General features: G+C 32.1%; 2 protein-coding genes across 2 annotated transcripts; one reads left to right on the top strand and one right to left on the bottom strand.

Annotated features, from left to right (window-relative positions):
- The first annotated feature begins 7,367 nt into the window (after window positions 1-7,367).
- On the top strand, window positions 7,368-9,562 carry MagR (Iron-sulfur cluster assembly 1 homolog MagR). Its single transcript, XM_088224545.1, has 3 exons — window positions 7,368-7,577; window positions 8,102-8,424; window positions 8,504-9,562. Exons 2-3 carry the CDS (start codon window positions 8,133-8,135, stop codon window positions 8,605-8,607), a joined length of 396 nt encoding a protein of 131 aa, XP_088080671.1. The 5' UTR covers window positions 7,368-7,577; window positions 8,102-8,132; the 3' UTR covers window positions 8,608-9,562.
- Window positions 9,563-12,421: 2,859 nt separating this feature from the next.
- Paip1 (Poly(A) binding protein interacting protein 1) lies at window positions 12,422-24,840 on the bottom strand. Its single transcript, XM_088224544.1, has 9 exons — window positions 24,519-24,840; window positions 23,996-24,276; window positions 22,077-22,229; window positions 20,598-20,710; window positions 20,030-20,138; window positions 18,281-18,385; window positions 15,762-15,957; window positions 14,389-14,587; window positions 12,422-13,008 (listed from the first exon to the last, which is right to left on the bottom strand). Exons 1-9 carry the CDS (start codon window positions 24,643-24,645, stop codon window positions 12,909-12,911), a joined length of 1,383 nt encoding a protein of 460 aa, XP_088080670.1. The 5' UTR covers window positions 24,646-24,840; the 3' UTR covers window positions 12,422-12,908.
- Between the last annotated feature and the right edge of the window lie 1,349 nt (window positions 24,841-26,189).

Below are 26,189 nucleotides of genomic sequence, written 5' to 3'. Positions count from 1 at the left end.
AAACCGGGTTATTTAAGATTCCTCGCCCTTAGGCCTAAATTTTGGTCCACAAAAAGTAAATGATATATTGGTATAATGCAGTTAATTTTGTGTGAAATTATTTATTAAAGCAACATTTGTTATGTAAGGATTTATAGTAGGTTTAAAGTATGCATTTCGTTTTTAAGTAAAGTTTGATGCATTTGTCTTGTTAAATTAGAGATTTCATTGAAAATATGCCAACTGAATTGCAATATCGTTATTTATTACATTATTCTAATTTATATTATTTTACATTTGTATTGTTGCTTTGTTATATGTATATGTTTTATTATTATGTTTGTGTTTTATCAGTCTTTTCACTTTTGTGAAGACTTATTTTCTAGTATTAAGCTCACGCCAGATGTATTATAATCTTCTTTTTGTAGAAATCTTACTTGAATCCATTGTCAGCATTTCTCTACTTCCGATAATAATATGTAATGAAATTCTCTGTAATAAATTCTTTTGGTCTACTTCTGTTTACTCTATTACAATATACCTAAATTCCCATTATCAAAAACTAAACTTGAATAATATCGGACAGATATCTCAACAGGGATGAAGGAATCATTAAGGAAGGAAATATGGAAGCCTTGGCATTTACAGACTGGTGATCACTCAATACACACTGCGTGAAAGAATAACTTTTTAATCTACTTTCCAGTGACTTAAGAATGTAAAATCATGCATCCTGTGGGCTCATGTAAATTATTCAAAATGAGAATGTAAATCAAAATAAAGCTTAATTAATTTTTTTTTTTTAAAAAATTATAAGACATTTGTCTTTATATTTAATTTTTTTTTTTTTAAATAATCAATTGAAATTATGCTATTGATGTATCAATTTTAAATGTGGTAATTTTTAATGTGTGTTCAAAAATTATTCAGGAAAATCTGCCAATATTTATTAACTAGGAGAGAAATGTAGACTGAAAATATAAAGTTTGATAATTAATTTTTATGCTGTAAATACCCATTAGTCTTTAAAAAAAAACAAACCAAAAGCAGTTAAAATCGGAGCTACACTTGATTTTTATGCTAAAATCAACAAACTAAAAGTATCTTGTTTTGTGATTGGCTATTCACTTTTAAAATCAAGATATTCTGTTACTGTTTTTTTCAAAAGTATTATTACCATAAGAGAAAAGTCATAAGAACATAGAACACCGGGGCCTTCAATTATTTTCTACTCTTTTTCAACAGACTGGAGATATGTTTATTGTTGGCATTAATTTTGCATCTTATGAATGCTATCCTGTTAGTTTTACAAAAAAATTTAAAGGTGTGTACTGACCGGCATTACGCGATGTAATGTAACATTCGCAGCGAGCGTGTATGTTACGCCGTTTGCTTTAAAAACCGTGTAACATGCTCGTTGCTCTCCCGTGCTCCAGATTCGTTGCCACTCGCAGTCAAGACTCGTGAAGACTCGCTGCGGCGTAATGACTAAATCGCGTAAGACTCGAAGGATTCGCCGAAACACCGACGGCTGGGTGGAGCACTGGAGCGAGCAACGAGCGGCTCGCTGCTCGCTAGTTTCCCCATACTGACTGCACGAATGCTCGCTTTGTAACATGTTACATTACGCCCTGTAACGCCGGTCAGTACCCACCTTAAAGAGGTATAATGTATGTACTTAAAACCCTTTTACACAGCCCATATAGGACATCACCAAACACCTCCAGGAAGTCATATCACTAGCCAAAAGCCCCGCCTCCAACCACATCAATTCCGCGTCCCTTAGTTCCGCTAAATAAAGCTGAAAAATTGACAATGATAGCATTCCAGGACGGTGGGAACCCGCAGGTGTAAAGAAGAGGCACTTCGGGTTAAGGCTCTCCAGAGGCATCTGCAGCATGTGTCCAAGACAGGTCCACCGCCTCACCCTCTGAGCGCTCAATCATTTTCGGACTTAAATGTTGGTAATGAAATTGAACCACATTGTAACTTGTAATCTACTTAAGCACTTACTCCCAAAACAAATTTTTTGTTTTGAGTTTTGGTAAGGGGCCAGGATTCGCACCCATATAGGAGTACTGGGATTATGCAAGAATTGAATAATTGGCCTTTCGTTCTGACCTTTTTTATTCCAGACAGCATGCATTGCTCCAGTAATTCCTAGGCGGGTTGTGAGTTCTTTGTGCATGTCACCATCCTTAGTTATGTGAACTCCCAAGTATTTAATTCCATCTAAACTTCTTATTGTATACACTTAACAATAATATTTTTAACTTCAACAGTTTATAACTTCCTAGACTTCTATATTACCTTCTCTTAAATATTCTTCATCTCTGTTGTAAATGTTGACAATATTTTGAGCATGTCCAAATATCTGTAGACAAAGCTGCATTCTGAAATTTATTGCAACAGAGAGAGAAGAAAGTTTGAGAAGGAAATTTGTAAATCTAGGCATTTACAGGACTTATGACATATCATTGACCCTGTAAATGCCTTGACTTCCATATTTCCTTCTCAAAAATGTTTTTCCTGTGTTGCAATACTTTTCAACAGTTCGGCAAAAAATTATGTTCATCCTGTGCTCTTTAATTTTTCAGATATTTTACTGCTTACAAAGCCTGAGGATGGTATTGCCTTGCCACATATTTGGCGTGTGATTTTATTTATTTTTTCTGAAAATCTTCTATCTCTAAAAATTCCATATAAATATTTTTAATGATTCATGGATATATTTTTAATTTATGTATATATTGGTAAAATAGGCCAACATTTTTTATTGAACTGTACTACTTCGGTAATAAATATTCTTGGAAGTTTTTTGCTCTCCATTAAAATTGTCTAAAGCGGACTTGGCAGATTTACGTATTTACTAGATGTATGTAAGACGCTGTTACCGAGAGGATACATATCAATTGATCTGCATCACTAAAGAGACCGAATATTTTAAGTTCAATTCAATTAAGTGAATGTATCTTTAGCTCATTCGGCTCATTTAGGTCATCGTATCTCCACATCTTCGTATCATTTGTATCTTCATATCTTTCGTGTCTCTAGTTTGTTTAGTTCTTTTGTTTGCTTGAGCCGTATGTGTACGAGCGGTGAATAAAACAAATAATTCTAAACCTTTGGCTGGTTTACCAACATGATTTTCTTTATAGATTTTATAATATTGTTGTTTAGATATTATTATAATATTGTAAACCAGCAGAAAACAGATAAATGATTTTATTTACTAATAAATTAAATTAAAAGGTTATTAAATTGAACTGCATCAAATTGAATGTAATTGCATTGCATCATGCAAATAATCGGTTAGTACCTAATCTACCTACTAACCACAGAGATAAGGACACAATCTCGGTTGATGAATTAACTAAATGAACTAGAGATACAAAAGATACATTTAGTTCGGCGCTCTTTTTTTTCGCAAACTAACTGACTGAGATGTGAGAAACGTATCTCTAGTTCAATATTTCAGACCTTGTCAGTATGACCGGGTCGTTTGCGAACTACATACCTCTAATATTTACACTCTTAAACAGATTATATCGGATTGAATCTTACTTCTTACTTCTTTAAAAAATATGGACTGATTGCCTAATCAAAAATGATTGTCCATCACTACCTGTATTCCTGGACAACAATAGATTAACGGTAACTTCAACAGTTAAGTATCTAGGGCACATACTGACTGATGATTGTAAAGAAGATCAGGACATTGAAGACGTCCATGTATACAGCGGAACTATGGAACAATTATACGGCTTTTATTTGAACTGCCTAGGTACTGCAGTTCCTCGGAAATGTTGACAACTGGATGGGTAAACCTTCACTGCCCTACTTCGCCAAAGAGCCTGGAGCCTATGGAAACTCCTGAAAAGCTCCAATAACACACTTCTCCAAGCCACTGCAGAGTGGATCCATTCACCCCTGTTCGAGTGATGGCTGGAAATGCTAAGACCACCATAAGGACATAATATAAGATAATTTATTTTATTTTATCTCACTTATGCAAAAAAACAATTATTTGTTTTTTTTTTCTTTCTCTCCTTACAACTCGTTTCTTTTTATCCATTTTTGTTTTGTACTTTACTTAAATTTTTACAGGAAGTTTTTATCTATTAATTTTTATTGAAATGTTCTACATATTTTGTAAATTATCTCTACATTGTTAGATTTAAATTAAATATTATTTGTTTTATATGGTAGAATTGGCTCTGCACTATTTAGCCATTTTACTGGAATAAAATGCCCTATTATTATATATCAATTTTACGGAATGCCGCTTAAAAACCTACACCGCTTGATAAAATAACTGTATTATTATCATTTTTACATATTTTAGGCCGATTAATCTCCACTCGATTTACCTTTGCAAGATTTTTACCTGAGACGTAGCCGCTAAATAAATACATGATAGTATTATTATTATTCTAAAAATGGCTAATTGCGTTTGTCACGAACGGGCCCGTTTTACCCGTATCGCGCCAATTCGCTCGGTCCAGTAAAATCAGGGTGGGTGGACACATATTTTTTATTTTCCTTTTTGGCTTCATCTATTTAGTTTCTATTCGCGGGTGAATATTTTGCTAAAAGAAATCAACTGAAAATAGTCAGCCTCATGGTGTACTGTTTCGTGTTTTTACCTGCTTATTGATAAATTAAATAATTATTAATGAATCCACTCTATATTCTTTCGTTGTTCAGTACACTGTAAAACATGCAAGTGATAGTAGAAGACATAGGTCGTTTTGTATAGAGAATACACATGTGTCCTTAATTGTTTTGTAGAGCGCTATCTCTTTCTTTCATTACCGGACTGGTTCGAGGTAAATGTTAAATATTTTTATGTTATAAAATCGAAGTTTACTTTCTGTAATTTTGTTCATAATGTTTGTTTTCTGTGAACGGTAGTTAAGGTGATAGTAAACGAAAATATAAAACTAATTATTCATGGATAATTTTTTTTTTCTTATTTTTTGTTTTATACACCATTTTGTGAAAAGGACCTAAATTATATTGTTATGGTATTTTTTACAATCAATATAATGTAAAGTTTCCGCAATCCAAGTTTTGTAAAATTTCCATTAAATTCCAAAAAACGATAAAAGCGCCCTCTATGAATAATTAGTTTCATATTTTCGTTTAGAATCACCTCAATAATAGTGACTTTCTAAGTGCTGAACAAGATATGTTTTAATTGATTACAATAAATAAAAAATAAAAATGACATAATTTTAATTCATCAACCGTAAACGTCAAATATTTTTAGGTTATCTTTATGTATATAATCCTTCTGTACGTGTGATATCACTGAACTAAACGGCTTAACCGATTTACGTGTGGTTTTCAGAGAAATGTAGATCTTTGCGCTGCGCGCGTTCGTAGAAAATCTTTAATCTTATTTATAAAAAAAGAAGTTAGGAGCATAAATGTATTATTTATCGATCTACCAGAGTTGCATTTGAGGAGAATGCATCTACAAAAAAATGGAAGAATGTTGTTTTTTGTGTATAAAAAAGTTTGTTTTTGAGTGTTTACAAACAGCATTCCTTTTTTGCGGATCTCAATCAGATTCTTTACTTATTCCTTATAACTTGTATCCATTTATTTATTTTTACTGGATTTTTGGTAATACTTAAATCATAGCATTAAGAATAGTCCAGAAGGAGTCAAGGAGCGTAGAATCATATTAATTATAACACAAATGTAAGGTCAAAAAAGCAATCTATTAATTTCTCTAAAATTTTATTGTGCACGTGGAAATATTGATTGAAACAACAGAGTAGATAAGTAAAAGGTCATTTTATAAGAGTAATTGAATTAATGAACTTTAAACTTAAAATATAAAACAAATTTTATTTTACATAAAACAAATATTTTTATATCATGTACAATAATATTTGATGTTTTGAAGATAATTTCTGGCAAATGTCCACCACAGAGTTGTTTAATCCGAGGTCCAATTTTCATTATTTCTTATTAGATAAGCAAAGTAGGGTATAAAAATTACTATCCTTGCAACACTAACAAAATTTCCATTTTGTTTCTTCGACAATCTGATCGATTGAAAATTAATTTAATTTTTAAGTTATGCATTTGCTAGTTACACATGCATTTGCTAATTATACATGAAATGTGATCCCATCCTGTTTCTTTAAGATCCCAGCAGTATTTCTACATATTAAAACGACGCAACACGGCATAGTTGAATTCGAATCGGGAGTTGCGTACTGAGCGACGTCTACAAAGAAACTAATTGGTCAAAATGTAAAACTACTCTTTGAAGAGTAGTTTAGTCGCCTTCTGTTTGATGCGCGTATGCGGTTTCTGGACTCTTCTTAATTCTATGCACGTACTTTAAAAGTTTACTTTTTTTACCAATATATTTTTTTTACGAACAGTATGCTGATAAGCAATATATGCTATTATTATTCTGTTTTAGCTTATACTTTTTAAAATCTCATAAATGTTTTCTAAAAAAAAGGGAGGTTCCATGATTTTTTTGTCATACCAGTATAATGTTGCAGCCCGCGTAACTTTACAAATATATGTATGTGGCCCGAAAAAAAAATACATACCAAAAAGTAAAACAATTTTGGCTAGGGGGCATTTCTCTGTGGTAGGTCCAAAGATTTTTAATTTACCTGATCAGATGACAAAGGAGTCTGAATCCTTTTCAAAATTTAAATCTGGTTTGAGTAATTATTTGTTATTTATACCATTGTAAATTTTCAACTAGTTAATAAAAAAATTAATACAAAAATTATCCATTATTTAAAGAAAAGTAAAATCTTTGAAAAAAAAAAATGTTTGCTAGAACGGGAATGGATCACCGTGATAAAATGTAGAATCAACGACCAATATGTAACAGATCAACGACCAATATGTAAGTTGTGTCAAACCATTTCTTATCAAGGTAGGAGATGACAGGTGTGAATCTTGTTGTAAATTATCAGGACCTAACGATAACAATTTATTGTCATTTACATTATTATTGTTTCTATTGCAAAATCTTGATTAAATTGAACTCCGTGAAAATTTTTGGTTTTCTTCTGCGGAATCAAAATGAAAGGAGAATATAATCGTACGATGCATCCATTTTGAGAAGTTATAATGTATGAATATTTCAGATTGTTTATTACAATGCAATATTTATAATTTGGTAAGTTTTTATAAATCTTTTTGTAATCTATTTAAGGTTATATCTTTTCTATGAATGATTTTAATACCCAGATACAGAAAAAAAATAAGTGTAAGCACCCTCCCACGGCCTCTTTAAGCGAGTTCTAAATTCCACCACAAAAAGCGCTGTTAATGCTCAAGCCTTTTTAGAAGAGGTATAGTAATAAGTCAGTATGACATCTGTAGTCTGTGGTCAGTATCACAGACTACAGATATCATCAGTATAATCTTTGCTTTAGCAGTGTCAAACGGCAAATGTCAATATTTTTCGTGTCATGGGTCGAATAAAGCAGAAACATTAAATGACAAAAGAAGTAACGAAGGTTAACTTTGGTAAAAATATCAGTATTATATGAAAATATTAAAAATGCAAATTTCATCCGTAACAACTGCCCATTCGTTTTGAATTAAAGGTAAAATTGTTTGCAAATGTATTGCTCAAAATAATTGATTTATGTTAAGATAAATATAAGCTTTCAAAATTATGTAATATTTAAATTACTATCATTGACCCGTATTAATAGGTCGATGATTATTACGTATAATTTAACCATATATTGATTCGGCAAATTTTATGTTGCGTTATAATATCGAGGTTTTACTGATAGAATGCATGAAGTCATTAAAACAAGTTCCGAAATAATCGCATTTAAAGCTTTTTATAATTTCAACGCATTATTTCTCTCACAATTTTCTTTTATTTAATTCTTTTTAACGCTTTGAAAGAGTAAACTTATTTCTAGGCAAAGCATAAAATTTGAAATCAATATTTTGCACCTATTTTAAAAAATATTTGAAATATATAAGACTGTTGACTCAATGCATTCTGTCATAGCCTCGATATATTTGCTCGTGTATAATTATTTAATCTTAAAATATTATTACTTATCATTGAAGAATAGTTATCATTGCATAAATCTGTTTTTTTTTCTTTCAGTTTCTTCGAGCTCACAATCTATACTACGAAGATGTCTACAAGAGTTGTGGCAACTGCAACAGTGCGTGCTATCAATAGACGGATGACTCCTTCTCGTGCTGCACTCACTCTAACACCCACAGCTGTCAACAAAATAAAAGAAATAATGAATAAGAACGAAGAAAAAGGATTTATTGGCCTCAAAGTTGGAGTTAAGCAGAGAGGCTGCAATGGTCTATCTTACACCTTGGATTTTACAAAAAATAAAGATAAAATGGACGAGGAAGTAAAACAAGACGGAGTCACTATTATAATTGACAAAAAAGCTCAATTATCACTTTTAGGTAAGTATAATATCTTAAATTATGAAAAAAAAAAATCTGTTTCTTTTATTTTTTAACAGTTATCTTATTTTCGTTTTAGGCACAGAAATGGATTATGTGGAAAATAAACTGTCTTCTGAATTCATATTCAACAATCCAAATATCAAAGGGACATGCGGATGTGGCGAATCGTTTAGTATTTAGTATACACCTTCGTTGTGTCATTATACGTGTAGATATTGTGCAGCCCTTTGCCAAAATTTTATACTCGGCCCGTTTTTCCAAACCTCAAGTTTTCCTAACCTGTAGTTATTTCAAACTATCAAATGTCAACTTAATTTAGCATAGTAATGCTTCTCATTTTAATCGATGTTTTGTAGTTCCATCCTAAAATTATGAAAAAAAAATTCAAGCAATTTGAAAAATTTTAGCTCAAATAGTGTAATTTTGTAATAACATCAAGGCGCTTTACAAAAGTGATCAGATGGAATTAAATTTTATGGATTTATTGCAACGACCTTTCTTATTTATGTAAGTACCTTTATTTGACTGCTCCTTATATTCATATAACTAACCAAACTTGATATCCTGGAACGCACAATATTATCAAACCCACCTACACATTTATTAACAAGATTTAAAAAAAATTAACACAATAAAAAAAACTAGAGTTATCCTTTCTGCTCGTTTAAAAATTCAAATATGTTATTTGCCAACTATTTCGATTGTGTTGGCACATTAACAATTAAATACATAATAGTTTTTAAAAAAAGATGTAAAATATTGTGTTGTGTAGATAAATTTGTATATATATTGTTATATTTGTACACGAACGAAAATGAAATTTAGTCTATATTGTTTTATGTAGATATTATAATAATACGGTTTTTTAAATTTTAGAATAAATGTAAAATAAAGTAATATCTTTACATGTGATTTTTAATCCTTCCTTTTGCTGCATACATTAATGTCTGTATGCAGCAAACAACACTCAAGATAGCAGGGGCCAATTGTTTATTCTCGTATAAGCGATTATTCGCTGCTTACCCTTTTTTTACTTTGATAATATTTAACAATACATCTGTATGTCAGAGGTATAAATCCTATGCCCCATTTGTTGTTTTTTCAGATGAAGCATTAAACGATTCCAATTACCAAATTTAATTTCTTTTTTATAATAAAAACATATTTTTAAAATTGGTTTACGAGATATACCCTAAAATTATATGTATGGATTACTATGACTTGATGAATTCGCTAAATTTGCCATTTAAATACTTAGAGGACATAGGATTGTATGCCTCCGAAGAAGTGTAACATAAAAATTATGTTAGGACTGTGAACCTCTGATTAAAAAATCAGATATATTTCAATAAAATGTGAGGAAATGTTCACAAAAATGTTTTATTGTGAGGATGAAACAATGCTTTGATATTGCTTTTGACAACAAAAAAAAAGAAAAGAGCTTAATAATTTATGGTTAGGATATTCTGTAGCTATGGAGCCAGAGAATATCCTAGAGATGAAGATGGCTTTATAATATTTTTAATGTTTGAAGCACTTACTTTTAATCAAAGTCCTGTGCAGTTTGTGTCATCTATTTGTCATTTATTTTATGTAGAATTAATAGATTAAAATAAAAATCACTTTGTCTTTTATGCTCCACTATATTTTTAAAATTTTAACTGACTAATTTCAGCAACACATTGCCTTTTCAGGGTTAATTAGAGACTAAAATAATATGTATATTTTGTACAAAGTACAATTTTATGCATATTATTCATTTCTGTGTCAGATTCTGAACACTTACGTTTGATTGGCTTTGCTTCCACATGTGAAACAATAAATGGCGTTTTTATGCTAGTGCTCGAATCAACACTCCAAAAGTTAAACATTTTAATATGTGAAATTTTTGACATTTTAAGATAACATAACTGACAATGGCATGGTGCCTCAATTACTTTAGCAGAAATTACTTGAGTATTATTACTGATGTAAGATAATCCCGCTGCAGATTTTTAAAAACGTTTATTGCAGTGCACAACGGAGTTTTAGTCCCAACACTTATGTATGGAAGTGAAACATGGAACTGGCAGAGGAAGGATGAAAGCTGAATAAACGCGGTTGAAATGCGATCTCTTAGACAAATGTGTGGGAAATCAATGTATGTCAGAGTTACGAATGATGAAATCAGGCGAGAGTGTAAATCTGAGTCAAGTATAATTGATAAGATTAAGAAAGGGTCTCTGAGATGGTTTGGTCACGTAAAACGAATGGACGGCGAAAGCATGGTAAAACAAGCATGTATGGCGAAAATGAACGGTAACGTGAGACGAGGACAACCAAGGAAGACGTGGCATGATCAGATAAACCAAAATCTTAAATCTGGTCATGTCAAAACCAGACAGAACCGAAGAACATGTATGACAAGATGTATGAATGTGGAAGAAGCTAGGAATGTATGCCAGGATAGACGTATGTGGCGGTCCATTCTCTCTGCCTACCCCTACGGAGAAATGGCGTGACGGTAGTAGTAGTGGTTTATTGCATTTTTATTTAGGTTGTCACCTTATTTGCTTTCTTCCCTTGCCGATTTCTGTAGAAATTTTTCAGTTGTCCTCTGATTCTGGTATTACAACAGATGATAGGATGTTTCTGTAGTGAAATAATGATTTACGATATGAATAATTTGATTCGGTGTCCATGTAAGATGGAAAATAATATTTATTATTTTGTTCATCATCAGCATCTGACGAATCCAATATAAATAATGAAGTTGAAAATTGTGTTAGTTTTCATAAACAAACATTTAAAGGGAAATAATCATGTACATACGACTACATAGGACCTAAAAAATATATGATAATTTAGTAGTCTAGAGTATTATATACATATAGAATTGCATGCATCTAAGATGGTAGATAGAAATCAAATCTATAAAGATTTTAGCAGTTTTATAATATCTAGGACTTATTGTGCTATACCACCAGGGCTGGTATTCCAAATGCTCTCGCGGCCGTATTATCTCGTGTATTTACGTACAAAATACATGAGAAGACTGTTTTTTCGTGCCGTAAAAGTGGTTCAAAATAGCACCCAGGTATAGAAAAAAATTCTAATTTGACAAAAATGGCGCTTACTATATGATATAGGAAAAAGAAAAACTCAAATCATTGTTTACATTTTTCTGTTAAATAAATTCACATCATGTTTGGTTTAAAACACCATTTCATCCATTTTTCGTTTCTAATTTTATGTCACTCTTTATGATTGTTTCATTTATGATATATTTATAACGGACATTTTCTTTAAATTTATTAAAATAAAATTTCTTCCTTTCTGCAACCATCATTTATTTGTCAAAGTAGATTTTAGTGAACCCTGTTGCCAGCACTCACCCTTCTTTCTATACAGCTTAAATATCTAAAAACTCACCGCTCTCCACTGCAAGATAGGTGATCCAACCCCGGTAGCAAATTTCGTTTCATTATTTTTTCTTAAATTTAGTTTTTTCTCATGTGTTGAATTTTAGATAGATCTTGATAAAATCCCAATAAGCTTAAATTCAGTAAGTATTAATCTACAAAAGAAATGGATATACCCGAAATATTTTTGAGAAAAACTCTAGAAATCAACTAAGTAATCGTTTTATCAATACGAAGATGCAAAGAAGTTGTCTAAATAAAAAGCATTCCCCATAGTCTGCAACTGAGGATATGGGTTCAAAAATTTTAGTGTACCGGCTATACACAGGTACAGGTACAATTTCCCAATTGTTCCCAAATGCTGATGATGTAGCTAAACAAAGCGTGAGATTATTTTTAGGTATTTAATCTGGAATACATAGTTCTTTTAGATGTGCTGGAGCAGCGGCTTTGGTTTATCAGTATTTAATCATGCATTATATAGCCATTATATAGTCACTGGTTACAACTGCAAAAGCAAATTATCATAAAATAATAAATATAGTGTAGGAACATAAAAATCTCAAAGATTTGTAAATAAAAACCAAAAGTTATTATAAAACAGTGTTTTCATCTTTATTAATAATTAAAGTAAAACATGGAAGGAAGATCGAACAGAAATTTGTATTGACAAGAAATAAAAAAGTCCAAATTTAACAAGTGTAATTCACTGATAAAATATACACGGGAATACATAGCTGAAAGATATTAATTCTAATGCCATGTTTCATAAACTATTTCACACTATTAATATAATGGCATGCTTTATTTCAGTATATGTACCTAGCTGATGATTGATTTAATTTCTGACAAAATTACATAATTCATTATTTTAAAAAACTAATGTCAAAAATATACTTTCAAAAATCTGATAAAATTCAAAAACAATATTATATTGAAATTTTTTAATTGAAAATCACTTGAGTGTCGGTTATTGGGAAAATAATTCCACATTCTACATACAAATAAAAATGACGTTTATTCTTTGCACCGATAAAATACATGTTTTTTATGATGTAGGCCTAATTCTCTTTATAAGGTCTACCGAGTTATCTGATTAGACATCTTAAGGAACTCCAAGAAGTCGGCCCTTTGCTCGGCATCCATTTCAGGTTCCCATATTTCTCCATCAGAATCATCTCTGCAATCACAATAAATTTATAAACAAACAAAATGTGTTGAAAACATATTTGCACCAATTCTGTTTTGCTGTAAGAAATTATAGAAGTAACATGGTCATATTTTCTCCTCTACCTAAGACGCTTAGATTATAAGGTCAAATTTATTTGGATAGATGTGTAGTCATAGATGCATTTTTACACCAAAACAAGTACTCCTAAAGCAAGCAGTTTTCCACTCCTTATATCTTGAGTTGATGTTACTAATGCTGGTATTAGACAATTGGCAACAAGTAATATTCTTTGATGAATCTAAATTTAATGCGTTTGGTCCAGATGGAAAGAAAACTTTGGAGGTACATCAATGAGTTGGCTTGGAAACAGCCAGGACCTTAATCCGATAGAAAATAAAAGAAGAATAAAACAAAAAAAATACGAAGTAACGGAAAGAATTTATTGAAATCATCAACCATGTTTGGGAATATGAAATATCATTGGATATTATAAATAATTTATATTTGTCGATGCCAAAAAGAATTTCTTTAATGATTAAGAGCAAAGACGATATAACAATATGTATATTAAAATACTGTTGATCCCGAAAAACTAGTTTTATTTTTATATTCCTCTGTTTTCCACAGTACCATAAATCAATGAGGAACTTCAGCCTACCAGAAATTGGACACAAAAAATGTTTTCGTGCGCGGACTTTGTCTTAAAATTAGAGCATTCAATTGTAAGGGTAAGTTTCTTGAAAATGAACGAGAAAAATAATAAAAATAAACTACTTTAAACGACGTCACTATTCGATCAATGATAAGAGAGCCACAGCTCTTTCACAAAAGATATCCTGTTTACTTACTGTAAATAGACCAATCGGCAGAATTGACAGAATAAACGGAAGAGAACCTCTGACATCACATGCGAAGTAATTTCAGAAATAAAAACTTCAGAAAAAAAAAAAAAATCAGTGCTGATAATACGATACATAAAAATGTAAAAAAAAATTTTTGGCTTAGTTTAATAGTCTATTAACAAATAAGAAAAAAAATAAAAAACCATGGAGCTTCTTCATTATGTCGGGTATGAAAACAATGATAGCGGAGCTACTACCTAGAAAAAAGCCTATTTCTAAATACGTACATCCTAAGCCTTAATTTTTATATTTTACTTGGAAACATTACTTAGTCATCAGATCTACCAGATGTATTTTAAAAAATCCAAGCAGATAAGGAATATTTTTAATTCAGAATTTTATTACGAGCGCGAACTTTTTGTCCATGGGTGTAGATTTTCAGTAGAGATAAAAGCTTGAGAAATTAAAAGGCAGTATGGAGTGCAGTAGTCCACTGAAATAAAATGGGCTATCATGTTTCATGTGATTGGTGTTTGATTATACTTACGGGACTTCCTCCTCTTCGTCAGATATGGGCTGGTCCGTATCCGTATTGGGCAGGTGACGCTGTAGGAAGGCCGCCTCTTCTTTAGTGAGACTGTGTCCATCTGGGAGGTAGAATATTCCTCCTCCTCCTCCTCCTCCACCCCCGCCGCCTGCAGGACGGCTACATCCATTCTCCCCTTGAGCTGACATGGCTACAGGCACTGAAAATTTCATTAATGAAACAATATTTTATTTATAAAGTTTTTTATGTTAAGACATCTTTATTTATTTCAGTGTTTGTAGTGGATGAGAAATGATTCCACAGTCGAACTGCATGTACACTATATGCATTAAAGGAGGAATTGTGGATGGGAATCAAGAGGATGCTTTGTGAGAATAAGAACAAAAAGGTAAACCATGAACTGATAAGTGTTGAAATTATTCATGGAGATACATGCATAGGAGCATCGGGACTATGAATTACGATGAACAGAAGTGAGAGGGTGTGATAGTCTCACGCTGTCTTAATTTTTAGCCATTTCGGTTGTGTACGATAGTCAGATCATGTTTCCTTAGACAAAATATAGATTTATTGCATGTATTCTGAAGTCGTTAAGAGTTTATCAAATAGTTTGCAGCTTAAATCAGTCATGGAAACATCAATGTAATCTAGAATGGGTAGCAATAATGCTTGTACAAATGAGTGTTGGTACTAATGGGTGAGAATTTGTGTAGCCTTTTAAGTGAGTTCTCTTAAAGAGGAAGATTTTACTTGAATGGATTATTAATCCGCTGAAAGCAAGCATCCACCGGGTTTCGAAATAATTAATTTTGAAAAATAAATTAACTTGAGCTCGAAAACAAAGAGCAGTTACATAATGGATTTATTTTATAGTGGCTCAATAAAGACAAAAAAATATCGAAAAAAAAATAAATTTATAGTGCATGACGTATTTCAATGTTGTCCGCCCCATGGTCTAATGGTCAGTACCCTCGAGTGCTCTGGTTGGATTCCAAACATGGTTGACACAATAAATTTAGTTAAAAATATGTTTTACACAGCAATATTTCACGGTCGCTGGATGGGCACACGAAGCAGTAATTTACAAAGGTCAAATTTTGTAGTTACAAAATAACCTGTAGGATTAGCTTAATAAGGTAAGTGAAAAATTGCAATTCTGAAGGGACACAGCGTAAATCGCTAAAGAGAGGGAAAAGAATGTTTCTTATTTTTGTCAACACAATAATATGTAAATAACAATTTTAGTTTTAATATTTTGTCAGTGTCCGGGCGGATAGAGTCCACCACTGTCCGACATCTTGGCGAAGAGAGGTTATCTCCAGCGGTCTGCGTCAGGAGGGTCTGCACACCGGCGTACGTATGTTGAGTGTTACCATGGCGGGACGGGGGAGGCTGCGGTTCACTGTCGGCCATCTCGGCGAAGCGAGCGGATCCCCAGCGGTCGCGCCGCAAGTTCAGGACTGTCTGCACCAGGAAAGTCTGCACACCAGCACGCTCGCACGCCGCCAGCGCCACGCACAGCTCCTCCACACGCGACGCACAGTCCGCATCCAGGGCCAGACCCGAAAGCTGGAAATATTGGCAAATTTCAACATTTAATTCCGCTGAGAGATATTACAGCAGACATGGAGAACATTCCTGAGAAGGCAATATGAGACCATTACGGTTGAAGTCGAGGAACTGACAAAATGGTGAAACTTCTGTAATCAAACTGTTTTGAGATTTTTAATTAGCATAGATGTTTTGCACATAAAGAACCAGTAATTATACTGATTACAGAAATGAGTTTACTTTACATTTGAAATGCCAGTTAGTTCACTTTACTTGCAATGGGCTCCAAAAATCCATAACATGGATGGTGCTTGTAGTCATTAAAAGCACAGTTAAAATATTTTCCAACTTAACACAAATATTTTATTGAAAAAAATACTTATCCACTGTAAAAATATGTATGTAATTGCAAAACAAAGGTGGTTATGGCAAGGACTCAAACCCCAACCCCAACCTTCCTTGCTGACAAACAAGCGCTCAGATATTCCGGTTTCCGCTAAGTGATTGAAAACCTTTATTATAATATTATTAAATATTCAGGGTAAACATTTTTTCTTACATTCAATTATCGTTACTTGTGTTGAAATAAAACAATTTTACTTTTTGAATAATGACAAAAACGAATACATTTTAAAATATTTCTTCCTAAGTAACGTTAGTTCACCAAACAACGCATAAAAGTTATTATTGCTTATTTCGAATCATTGTAAACCTGTAACAACATTTTTCATCAGTTTTTATATCACTTTAATATTCATGAATATATTTACTCCTTTACATTACTGAGTAGTTAAGCGTTTTTATCACAAGTAAAAATTCAGCAGAATAACACAGTTTTCGATTAGGGAAGCAATCAGTTGGTACTAGGTACATAGGTAAAAGGTACCTACCTCCAACACAGTAATTCACAAATAGGTACCTAATTTAAATGAACTAACAAGCGATTTTATGCTATAATTTCAGCATAAAAAAGTTATATATATCACACAATTGTGTCAATCGATTTTAGCGCTCAATTTGTTAGAAAAAAGTCACAATATATGAAAAATAAACATGGTTTGGTTTAGTAAAACTGCTTCTATAAATCTAAATTATTGCAACAGAGGGGGGAAACCATTTTTGAGAAGGGAATATGGAAGTCTAGACATTTACAGGGCTTGAAGATAAAAATTAAAAAGTGTTTTCAAAATGAAGTTGGTTCTAAAATTTCTCACAGCAAAAACAGCATTGGTACGCAGGTTACGGCGAGGTATATTAAGGTTAATCTGAGCAAGGATATCATGGGCATCTATATAGTTAGATATTGTTTTGGGCAAGAATAATAAATCAGCCAAAACTCTTATGTACTTTAAACCGAAATAAGAGAAAGTATTCTAGACAGTAGTTAATTATAAGTGTTTAATCCATTTCTAAATATTATCGATGTTAAAAATTTACATTGAACCGATGCAATGTTTTTCTTTTAGTTTTCTTTTCTTTTCATGCTCATGTCATACCATATTTATATTCTATAAACTTATTAGTAAAAAGGAATGGCCCACGCTCAGACACTGAAGTCTTTGTGGGCATTTTTTCCAATTTATGTTATAGCTTAATTTTAAGATGTATTTTTCTAAAGTGTATTTTTGTTATTGTAAGGAAAAACGAAGAAATAAAAATAAAAAAAACCCACATTATATTAATGTTATAATTAGACCATACTATAGAACTGAATTCCAAGTAAGCTAGGAACAAATGATTTTCAATGATTTCACTAAAAATATTTTTATATTTTTTCAAACAATATATTTGGTTTTTTATTTGAAGTTTCGAAGCAATTTTTTATAAAAAGAGGAGGCAGACCATCTGGCCCAGCACCCTTCCTGATATTCAATGAAATGCATTTTTTGAGAATACGAGACGATAAGAGAGAGACTCTACCATACTTAAAATCCCATAATATCCTGCTGCGAAAATGTAAAAGAATTACATTGTATACAGATTTGAAGTAATCAGTAAACAGTGCGCTAATTTCTCTTACGCCGGTTGCAATTTTTTTTACAATTCCGGAATCTGTTGAGACTTAGCTATACGTTTTATCGAGTAAACCCGATGGAACTTTAGAACGGCTGTTAAAAAACTAAAATATGCTACCTGTGTTCCCTGTTGAATTTTCTCGAATATTTTCTATATACTTTGCGTAACATTGTTGAATCAATTTCTTGGTACGATTTCTAATTAATTTAAATAACATATTTATAATTTAAACATATTTCTATCCTTATTTAAACAATAATACATTGGCAGAGCTAATATTCATTAATGTATGCATAAAATAAACACAGATGTATTGAAAACATACCTTGAGTATCTGACAAACTGCTTTAGTACTCTGGTTATTAGGTGTTGTGAGTAAATGCTTTAATACATTACAAAGACTTTCCGCCAAAGCTTTAATACGTCCTCCCTGAAAACATATTCTTACATAAAACATACATCGGGTGTAAGGAAATTTAGCGCAAATATTGATAAAGGCAAAATTGTATTAAAAAAAAAAATATTTTATCAAAAACGATTGACTTTTTTTTACATATAGATATTGTCATTGTGCCGGCATTATCTGTAGGTGAACATTCTTTCTTAAGTATATTTTTTATTTCTCATCGAGATTGTACAATTTAGTTTCAATAAAATATACTAAAATATTTTTTAAAAATAAAATTATATTTTCTTTTTGTTATCAATAAAAAAATATTTATTAAAGAAAACCATCATCGACGATTTATAATGTTTTTATATGATATACGGGGGTTGATTGATATGCTCCACTCTTGACCTACTTTGAGTTGAACAGTCGATTTGATGTATATAGAAACTGGGGATCTCCACCGCCCTGCAAGTTTCGGGTCCAAACATAATCCGGCAAGGTCATGACCTCAGTTTTTCGTTTTTCGGAATGGTGCAGGGTGTTTGCTTAAAGGCTACCTCTCAAAGGGAGCCACGGTAAAAGGTTCCTATTACGCTAAGCTGATACTGAAATCACGAGAGGCGATAAAAGAAAAAAGGAGGAGAAAGCTGGGAAAGGGGGGTGCTGTTTCATCGGGACAATACTCAGCACACAAGGCGTCATTGCCAATGGCGCCTATTCACAAAGCTGAGTTTGAATTGGTTGAAACCCAACAATTTTCGCCTGATCTAGCTCCCAGTGACCACCGGCTATTCCCAAAACTAGAGGAACATTTGAATGGAAAGAAATTTTTGGATGACAATGAGGTCATGTGCTGTGTGGATGAGTGGTCGACGGGATGGGACAAGTGTTCTACCAGGAAGCCATAGAAATGTTAGACTATCAGTGGAAGAAGTGCATACAAGTCCAGGGGGACTATGTTGAAAAATAAGTATCAGAACTTTTTCTCATTCACTTTGAAATAGGTCAGGGGTAGAGCATATCAAAGAATCTTCGTGGTTAATGTTTCTACCTCTCTAATAGAGAAAGAAAGATGCACGTGTTTAGAGAGAAAGTTTGTTACACAATTTTTATTTTATTTATATTACAGTATTTTTTTGAAGATTTTATAATTTAAAAAATACATATTTTATTAAAAGAATCGATGAATCATAGAAATTGTGATAGAACGTGTTTATATGATTCTTTAATTTTGTTTTGAATTATTTTATTTGAAAAATAATAAACAATAATATTTTATTTTTTATTAATGCAAATAAAACATAAATATTACATTTATGTAATCATCGTCCCAACAAAGGCAACTATTTATTATGCTCAAACACTTGGTCCGATGCAAAAACTAAAAAATATTGTACTTTAGACAAATCTTTGAGGGGTTTGAGTTTTTTTTTAATTAATTTTTTTTTTATTCATTAAAATTTATAAACAGATCAGATCGCACCAAACTAAAAAAAAAAAAATACAAATGAAAAAAACAAGAAATTAACACAAAAAAAATAAAGTTAAAAACAATAGTCATACTGCAAACATTTTCAAAGTGGAAAACTATCGTGGAATAATAAATTCTAGTCAGAAATGAGGAAGTTTATATATATTGATTTAGAATTGTGCATCATACTTCTAAAAATCTGAAAACAATACCTGTGGATCATCCAACTGCATATAAAGCTCCGCTAAAAACATTGCAAAACCACATATATTGTCTTCAGAATCACCACCAGCAACTATTTTCGATTCTTCAGCAGCACATCTGGGAAAAAAAGCATTGTTATTTTTATTGTTGGACCAGATCAATTCGCAACATCTGACAAAATTAAATAGTATGTAAGATATGTAATGTGTACTTCAAATTTCAAAAAAGATTTTTTTTATAATAGATGAACAGTGCCTAGTGTTTAAACGTTTATTTTATAAATACATAATACAAACGCTAACACTTGAAGCAGGATTTCCATTAAAATAAATACACTAATTTGTAAAATACAAAATAATTTACAATCTGGAAACATTAATTAATGTAATGAATTAAGTATACATGATTATTTTTGAAAAATAAAATGCAAAAACCAGAATAATTGATTTTTTCTAGGGATTGACAATATGAGTCTAAATAGGACGTTTAACTCAACCAGGTATATTTTTTAAAAGATTGTATTTATTAATTGAAACAAAAACAGTTGTATAATGAGATAAACTGATCAATAAATACCTTTCTAAAAGACAGGTTCTAAATACTGAGGGTGCATGTGGTCGTGGCTCAACACTATCAAACATTGTGCAAAGTCTAGCTCCGTTGTAACGGAAATTTGCTTCTCCAATAGCCTAGAAGACAACATTCAATCAAATATTATTCAAATTGGCATTTACTCTATTCACAACAAAATGTATGTAGTTTGTAAATATATATATATATTTAAATCAAACATGTGAGCTAATTAATTAGGTTTGTGCAAAAATTATTATGATACAGCATGTTCAAATCTCATGTATTAAAATATTAATGTTAGATTATTATAAAAAACATGTGCATCAAAATCAAATTACAATACGAGGGGAAAATAAACATAAATACATGACATTTACCACAATCATAAAGTTTAATTATTTATTTATGCTGTAACAAAAACAATAATTTTATTAATACAATTTAATACCCGTACGGTGTTTGCAGAATTGTAGGTGTTGAATAAATCGTCAAAATTATTACTATTTTCACAATCCTTATGTAATTGAATTGTTAACATAATACAACAGATATGAAGAACATTTTAGAAAAGGGAATATAGAAGTCTAGGCATCTAAAGGTTTCAGCTCTTTGTGTGAAGTCACACACATCAACGGACGGAGGGGAAGAATTGAAAAAATATAGATGTTCAAACATAAGCATAATGGTGAATGTTATGCAGTGTGCAGTGACCACTTGAACCAGCCAATGATAGGTCATAAATTATATATGCCAAGACTTCTATATTCCCTTTTCCAAAATGTTCTTCATATCTGTTGTAATGTATTAATGTTAACAGTTCCCTTGGGGGTTGAATCCAGTTCATGACTACAAAAGTTTGGACAAACTCAAAATATTGTAATCAAATTGGTAGTATTTACCATAAAAACGTAAACAAACAAAAAACAGTTTTATTTCAAGTAAAATGGTGTATAAAAAATGTAGGGGGTTAAAAAACCCCAAGGGCTGTAAAAAAAAGGCAAATGTGTTTAATAAGTAGTGAACCGTTTCTGAGATACAATTTTTTTATTGTTTTTTTAAGCGGATTTAAGCCAATGTTGTCGTTTTTTTTTTTGGGATAAATATTAACTTTTTAAAATGTTTTTTTTTTCATTTGTTGAATATCTTAATATTATATTCATACATTCTTAAATGTTATTGGAGAAAAAAAAACACAAGTAGTTCTATCTATCATTAAATTCTCATATTTTATCAAATAATAGTGTATCGAAGACGTCGAAAGCACCCGCATAACATACAAAGAGTACAAAAACTGCTGTCTACTGATTATGCTACAAGGATAGAATTTTAAGAGGAAATGTTGAAAGATCAAAATTTGTGAAATTTTATTGTTTTATTAAATTGAAAAAAAAAACACGTATACCCTTCTATGTGGGCATAATTAAATTACTGAAGAGTTGACCCTCGATCAGTTGATAACAATATAATAAACAATTAGAATACCTGATTAACAATGGCATCAACTAATGGCTGAGTTTGCTGCAGGTCATCTAACGTCTCCGAGAATTGGTCCACTAAAGGACCAGATAAGATGGCAAATCTTCCCGGACTGAATGTTACTTCACACATCACACTTATCAGTTGTGCGATGCTATCCTGTATGTGAAAAATCAACTCTATAATTTCAACTTCAGTCACAATACTAATAATCCAAAATAAATATGATTTGAAGCAGAATATCATTACCAACAAACAAATAATACTTCTTGATGGCTGTTTGGATGTAGGGGCTGATTGTCGTTTTAGTTGTTTATAAATTTATGTTTACTAAAAACAGTTTGAAATTCAGCCAAATGCAAGTAGGTAGGTATATTGTAATGTATCAAACAATTCGATCAATCAAGAAATATATTGCTCCACTACTTCGGGAACTACACTGGCTACGTTTTCCACAGAGGGTCGAATACAAACTCTGTTGGCTTATGTATAAGTCACTGCACAACTCGGCTCCGGAATATCTAAGGGAACTATGCATTCCAGATGAACTAGCTGACAGACGTCTCACGCTTAGATCAGCTACGTCTACGGCGAGAGGAAAAGTTATTATACCTCTACGCAAACAGCGCACTAAATTTGGTAAGCGCGCATTTGCGGTCGCAGGCCCTATGGCATGGAATGCTCTCCCAGCAGAGGTGCGAGGCTGTGAAAGTGAAGTGATGTTTCGGAAAAAACTTAAAACCCACTTGTTCTCTAAATCATTTGAATAAATTCGTAGCACATGACAACAAAATAAATTATTTTAATCAAATTACAAATTTAAAGCTTCAATTAAATTAACTTAACAGTAGAATCACCATGTAAAGCGCCCTTGAGGTATTTTATTACGAAAATGGCGCTATATAAGTTATCCACAATAAATAAATAAATAAATACAAATTTAAAAGCTTCAATTAAATTTATTTAACAATAGAATCACTATGTAAAGCGCCCTTGAGGTATTATATTACAAAAATGGCGCTATATAAGTTATCCACAATTATTATTATTATTATTATTGCTGAACTAAATTTAAGGAAATATCATGGATAAACTATGTTGAAATATATAATTAATGCTGTAACTAATTAAAAAAAAAAAACTTAAATCAAAATGACCACTATTATAATATTATTTGGCTTGGATATAAAAAGGCTAATGTTGTAAATTGCAATATTCCAGGAGAGTAATTTTTCAGTCATTTTGTTGCATTATAATGAACTGTTTGACGTGTATATAATGAATATCAATAAAAAACATTACCATATAAATATGCACGAGTACATAAAATAATTAACTACATATTTTTAAAAATTGACAGCAACCCTCCATAAAATGTTGGCAAAATAAAAATGCAATCCGATAGATCAAAGCCACAGATATATTTGAAAAATGGAAAATAATTAATCACCACTCAGAGGAGACTAATTTAAGTACTTCAAAAGGCAATTAAAAACATAATTTAATATTTCAAGCACAAATTTTGCATTTCTTAGAATTAAGTATGTGGATTAATTTAGTTTAAAATATTTTTAAAAATATTTATGATGGATGGTTTAAGCACACAGCATAAGATGACCGTGACAAAGAAATAGTTGTGTTTTGAAAACTGGATTGTCTTAATATTATGAGTGATTTTAAACAAAGTTAAATTATGTATAAACTGATTGGAATATTTTAAGGTTAAATTTTAAGTAGAGAAACAATGAAATTACTTTGGTTTCCTTTAATCGTTACTAATGTGCTATTATGCAGAATACAAAATTAAATGTTCAAACACAGCCTGCACCAAGGAAGGAATTTCACTATCTTTATCAACCATGTGAGTTTTCAACACATAAAGAGACCATGTGTTCTGTTGTTCGCTTTAATAGATAAATAATTACCTGTAGGTCATATTCATTTTGCTGTGGAATGTGTCTTATACGCTCCTGGGCCGAGTATCGCGGAGCCCGGTAGTGGTACTGGTCGAAGCCCCTCTGGTAATTGTTCCCTCCTTGAGCGGCGTAGAAACTATTATCCGTGTGCGGGTAGTTACTCTGGTTATTATGGTAGACCATAGTTCCTTGACGAGGATAGGAGTTCTGGTTCTGGGACGGTGGTGCAACATAGTTCGGCGGAAACCATTCTTTAGCTTCGGCGGAAAGCGTTGATTTAGGTTTTTCCTCTGTAAAAAATAACCTCCGACGTAAGGATAATACAGAAACAACTCATAATGTTGAGATAATTATAATCAACCACATTTCGATATTTTTTGGGTCTTCGCTCGACTTACATTCTAAATTGTTTTTAATGAAGCAATACTCGCGTAGACACATATTATTACTAAAAACGTGCGAAAAACGTTACCGAATGACACGTATGTAGGTGTTTATTTACAGAAAACAAATATATACAAAATCTTTTTACCTCCGCTTTCAGGATTTTCGTTTGCATTGGTACCGTGGGGCCTACGAAGTTCCCTGGGTGGATTACTGGGTTGATTCCAGTTTCCCCGACCTCTTCCACGGGATCCTGTCAAATCGCCGTTGATCATTTCTACCCCAATAAAAATATTTTACCAAAAATACTGTCCACAGTTTCTGATTTAATTTCCATCAAGGTGGACTAAACAAGTAATCTAAAGATTTTCACGATAACACATTAATATCAATACAATAATTCACTAAAAACAATTCACGAAGAACTAAAATAAAACGCCATATTTATTTATGAGACGTAAATCGATTTCAGTGTTACTAGTTACCATTTACCATAACATTCTTCTTTTTCTTCTTTTTTATGGCTATTTTTTCCGTCTTGTTTCTGGCTGGAGTGCACAAAGTATAAAAAAAAGTTGGTAAGTTGGTACCTATTTTGTTTGTATTCATGATTTACTATCCACAAACATACTTTTCCTAACGTAATTCCATTAATTAAGAGATATTTACTCAACATTAGTATATTTTTTCCAAAATGAAACCCGCTTATGATTATTTACATCGTTTGTGAGGATCAAATAATTTCTGGGTAGGGGTGTGTAGTCAGATAAATCATAAAATATTAATAAATGAGATTAAAACACCACTTAACTAAATTTTTTTTCATATATCTTTCGATGCGAGTAGCTGGTTAGGTCCAGAGGTTAATATTTTTAAGAGGAAAGGCGATCTGACTTCTTTTCACACAAAAGTGTTCCCGTATTTTCTCCCTGAATTTGTTGCACACAATATATATTTACTATCGACGTGTCTCTATCATTTTATTTTTCGACAAATTGTTTCTTATACGACGGTTGTGTAAAAAATAAAGTTCCCAATGTGTAAACTTGTCGCGCAAAATGCTAAACAAAATCCAGCAACACCACTGTGTGCGCTGGTTCCCCCACTCTAGATTCCATCTTAGTAAAACTCGCTGCAATGTTCAGTGCTAGCCTGATAGCCATCCGCGATAGAACTCCTGGTCGCCGTCACCGCCAGGTGCAAAATTCGTGCAGTAATCCGATTTTTGCCAAGGAGTTTCTTCGAGAATGCGCCGTACTTGGCGCATTCTCGAAGAAATACTCAAATCTTAAAATACTTAACGAAGTTAAGTTATACTTAACGAAGATTTCTTAGACTCCACTGTTACTGGGGATAAAACGAGGTGTAACTACGTCACCCCGGAAACAAAACAACAATCGCGACAATGGCGCCATACCGGATCGCCTAAACTGAAGAAGTTCAAGCAAACGCTATCCGCAGGGAAAGTGATGGTTATTGTCATTTGGGACCGTAAGGGCGTCCGGCTTGTTGAGTTTATGACTCGAGGGACCACAACAAATTTGGAAAATTATTGTGAGACCTTGAAAAAACTCAGAAGAGCTATCCAAAATCGCCGGAGAGGAAGACTGACAAAAGGCGTTAGACTGCACCACGACAATGCGCGCCCGCACGTCTCTCGCCAAACCAAGGATTTAATCGAAAATTTCGGCTGGGATCTCGTTGAACAGGCTTTCTACAGCTCTGATCTTGCACCAAGTGACTTCCACTTGTTTCCAAAATTAAAGCAACACGTGGGTGGACAACGTTTCGAGACTAATGAAAGAGTGCAGGAAGCGGT

This window comes from Micrasema longulum, unplaced genomic scaffold (assembly GCF_059751315.1).
Source record: "Micrasema longulum isolate JH-2025_06_02 unplaced genomic scaffold, ASM5975131v1 h1tg000294l, whole genome shotgun sequence".
Classification (NCBI taxonomy): domain Eukaryota; kingdom Metazoa; phylum Arthropoda; class Insecta; order Trichoptera; family Brachycentridae; genus Micrasema; species Micrasema longulum.
The sequence above is the reverse complement of the archived record's forward strand: the minus strand, read 5'-3'. Positions and strand labels throughout refer to the sequence as shown.

What these genes read in the sequence shown, in the direction of transcription:
- MagR (XM_088224545.1), top strand. Translation starts at nt 8,133, where the DNA reads ATGTCTACAAGAGTTGTGGCAACTGCAACAGTGCGTGCTATCAATAGA. An exon ending in AGCTCAATTATCACTTTTAG is followed by an intron (nt 8,425 to 8,503) that starts GTAAGTATAATA and finishes TTTTCGTTTTAG; the next exon opens with GCACAGAAATGGATTATGTG.
- Paip1 (XM_088224544.1), bottom strand. Translation starts at nt 24,645, where the DNA reads ATGATCAACGGCGATTTGACAGGATCCCGTGGAAGAGGTCGGGGAAAC. An exon ending in AGAACCTGTCTTTTAGAAAG is followed by an intron (nt 20,139 to 20,597) that starts GTATTTATTGAT and finishes TTTTTTTCCCAG; the next exon opens with ATGTGCTGCTGAAGAATCGA. An exon ending in GACGAAGAGGAGGAAGTCCC is followed by an intron (nt 13,009 to 14,388) that starts GTAAGTATAATC and finishes TTGTGATTGCAG; the next exon opens with AGATGATTCTGATGGAGAAA.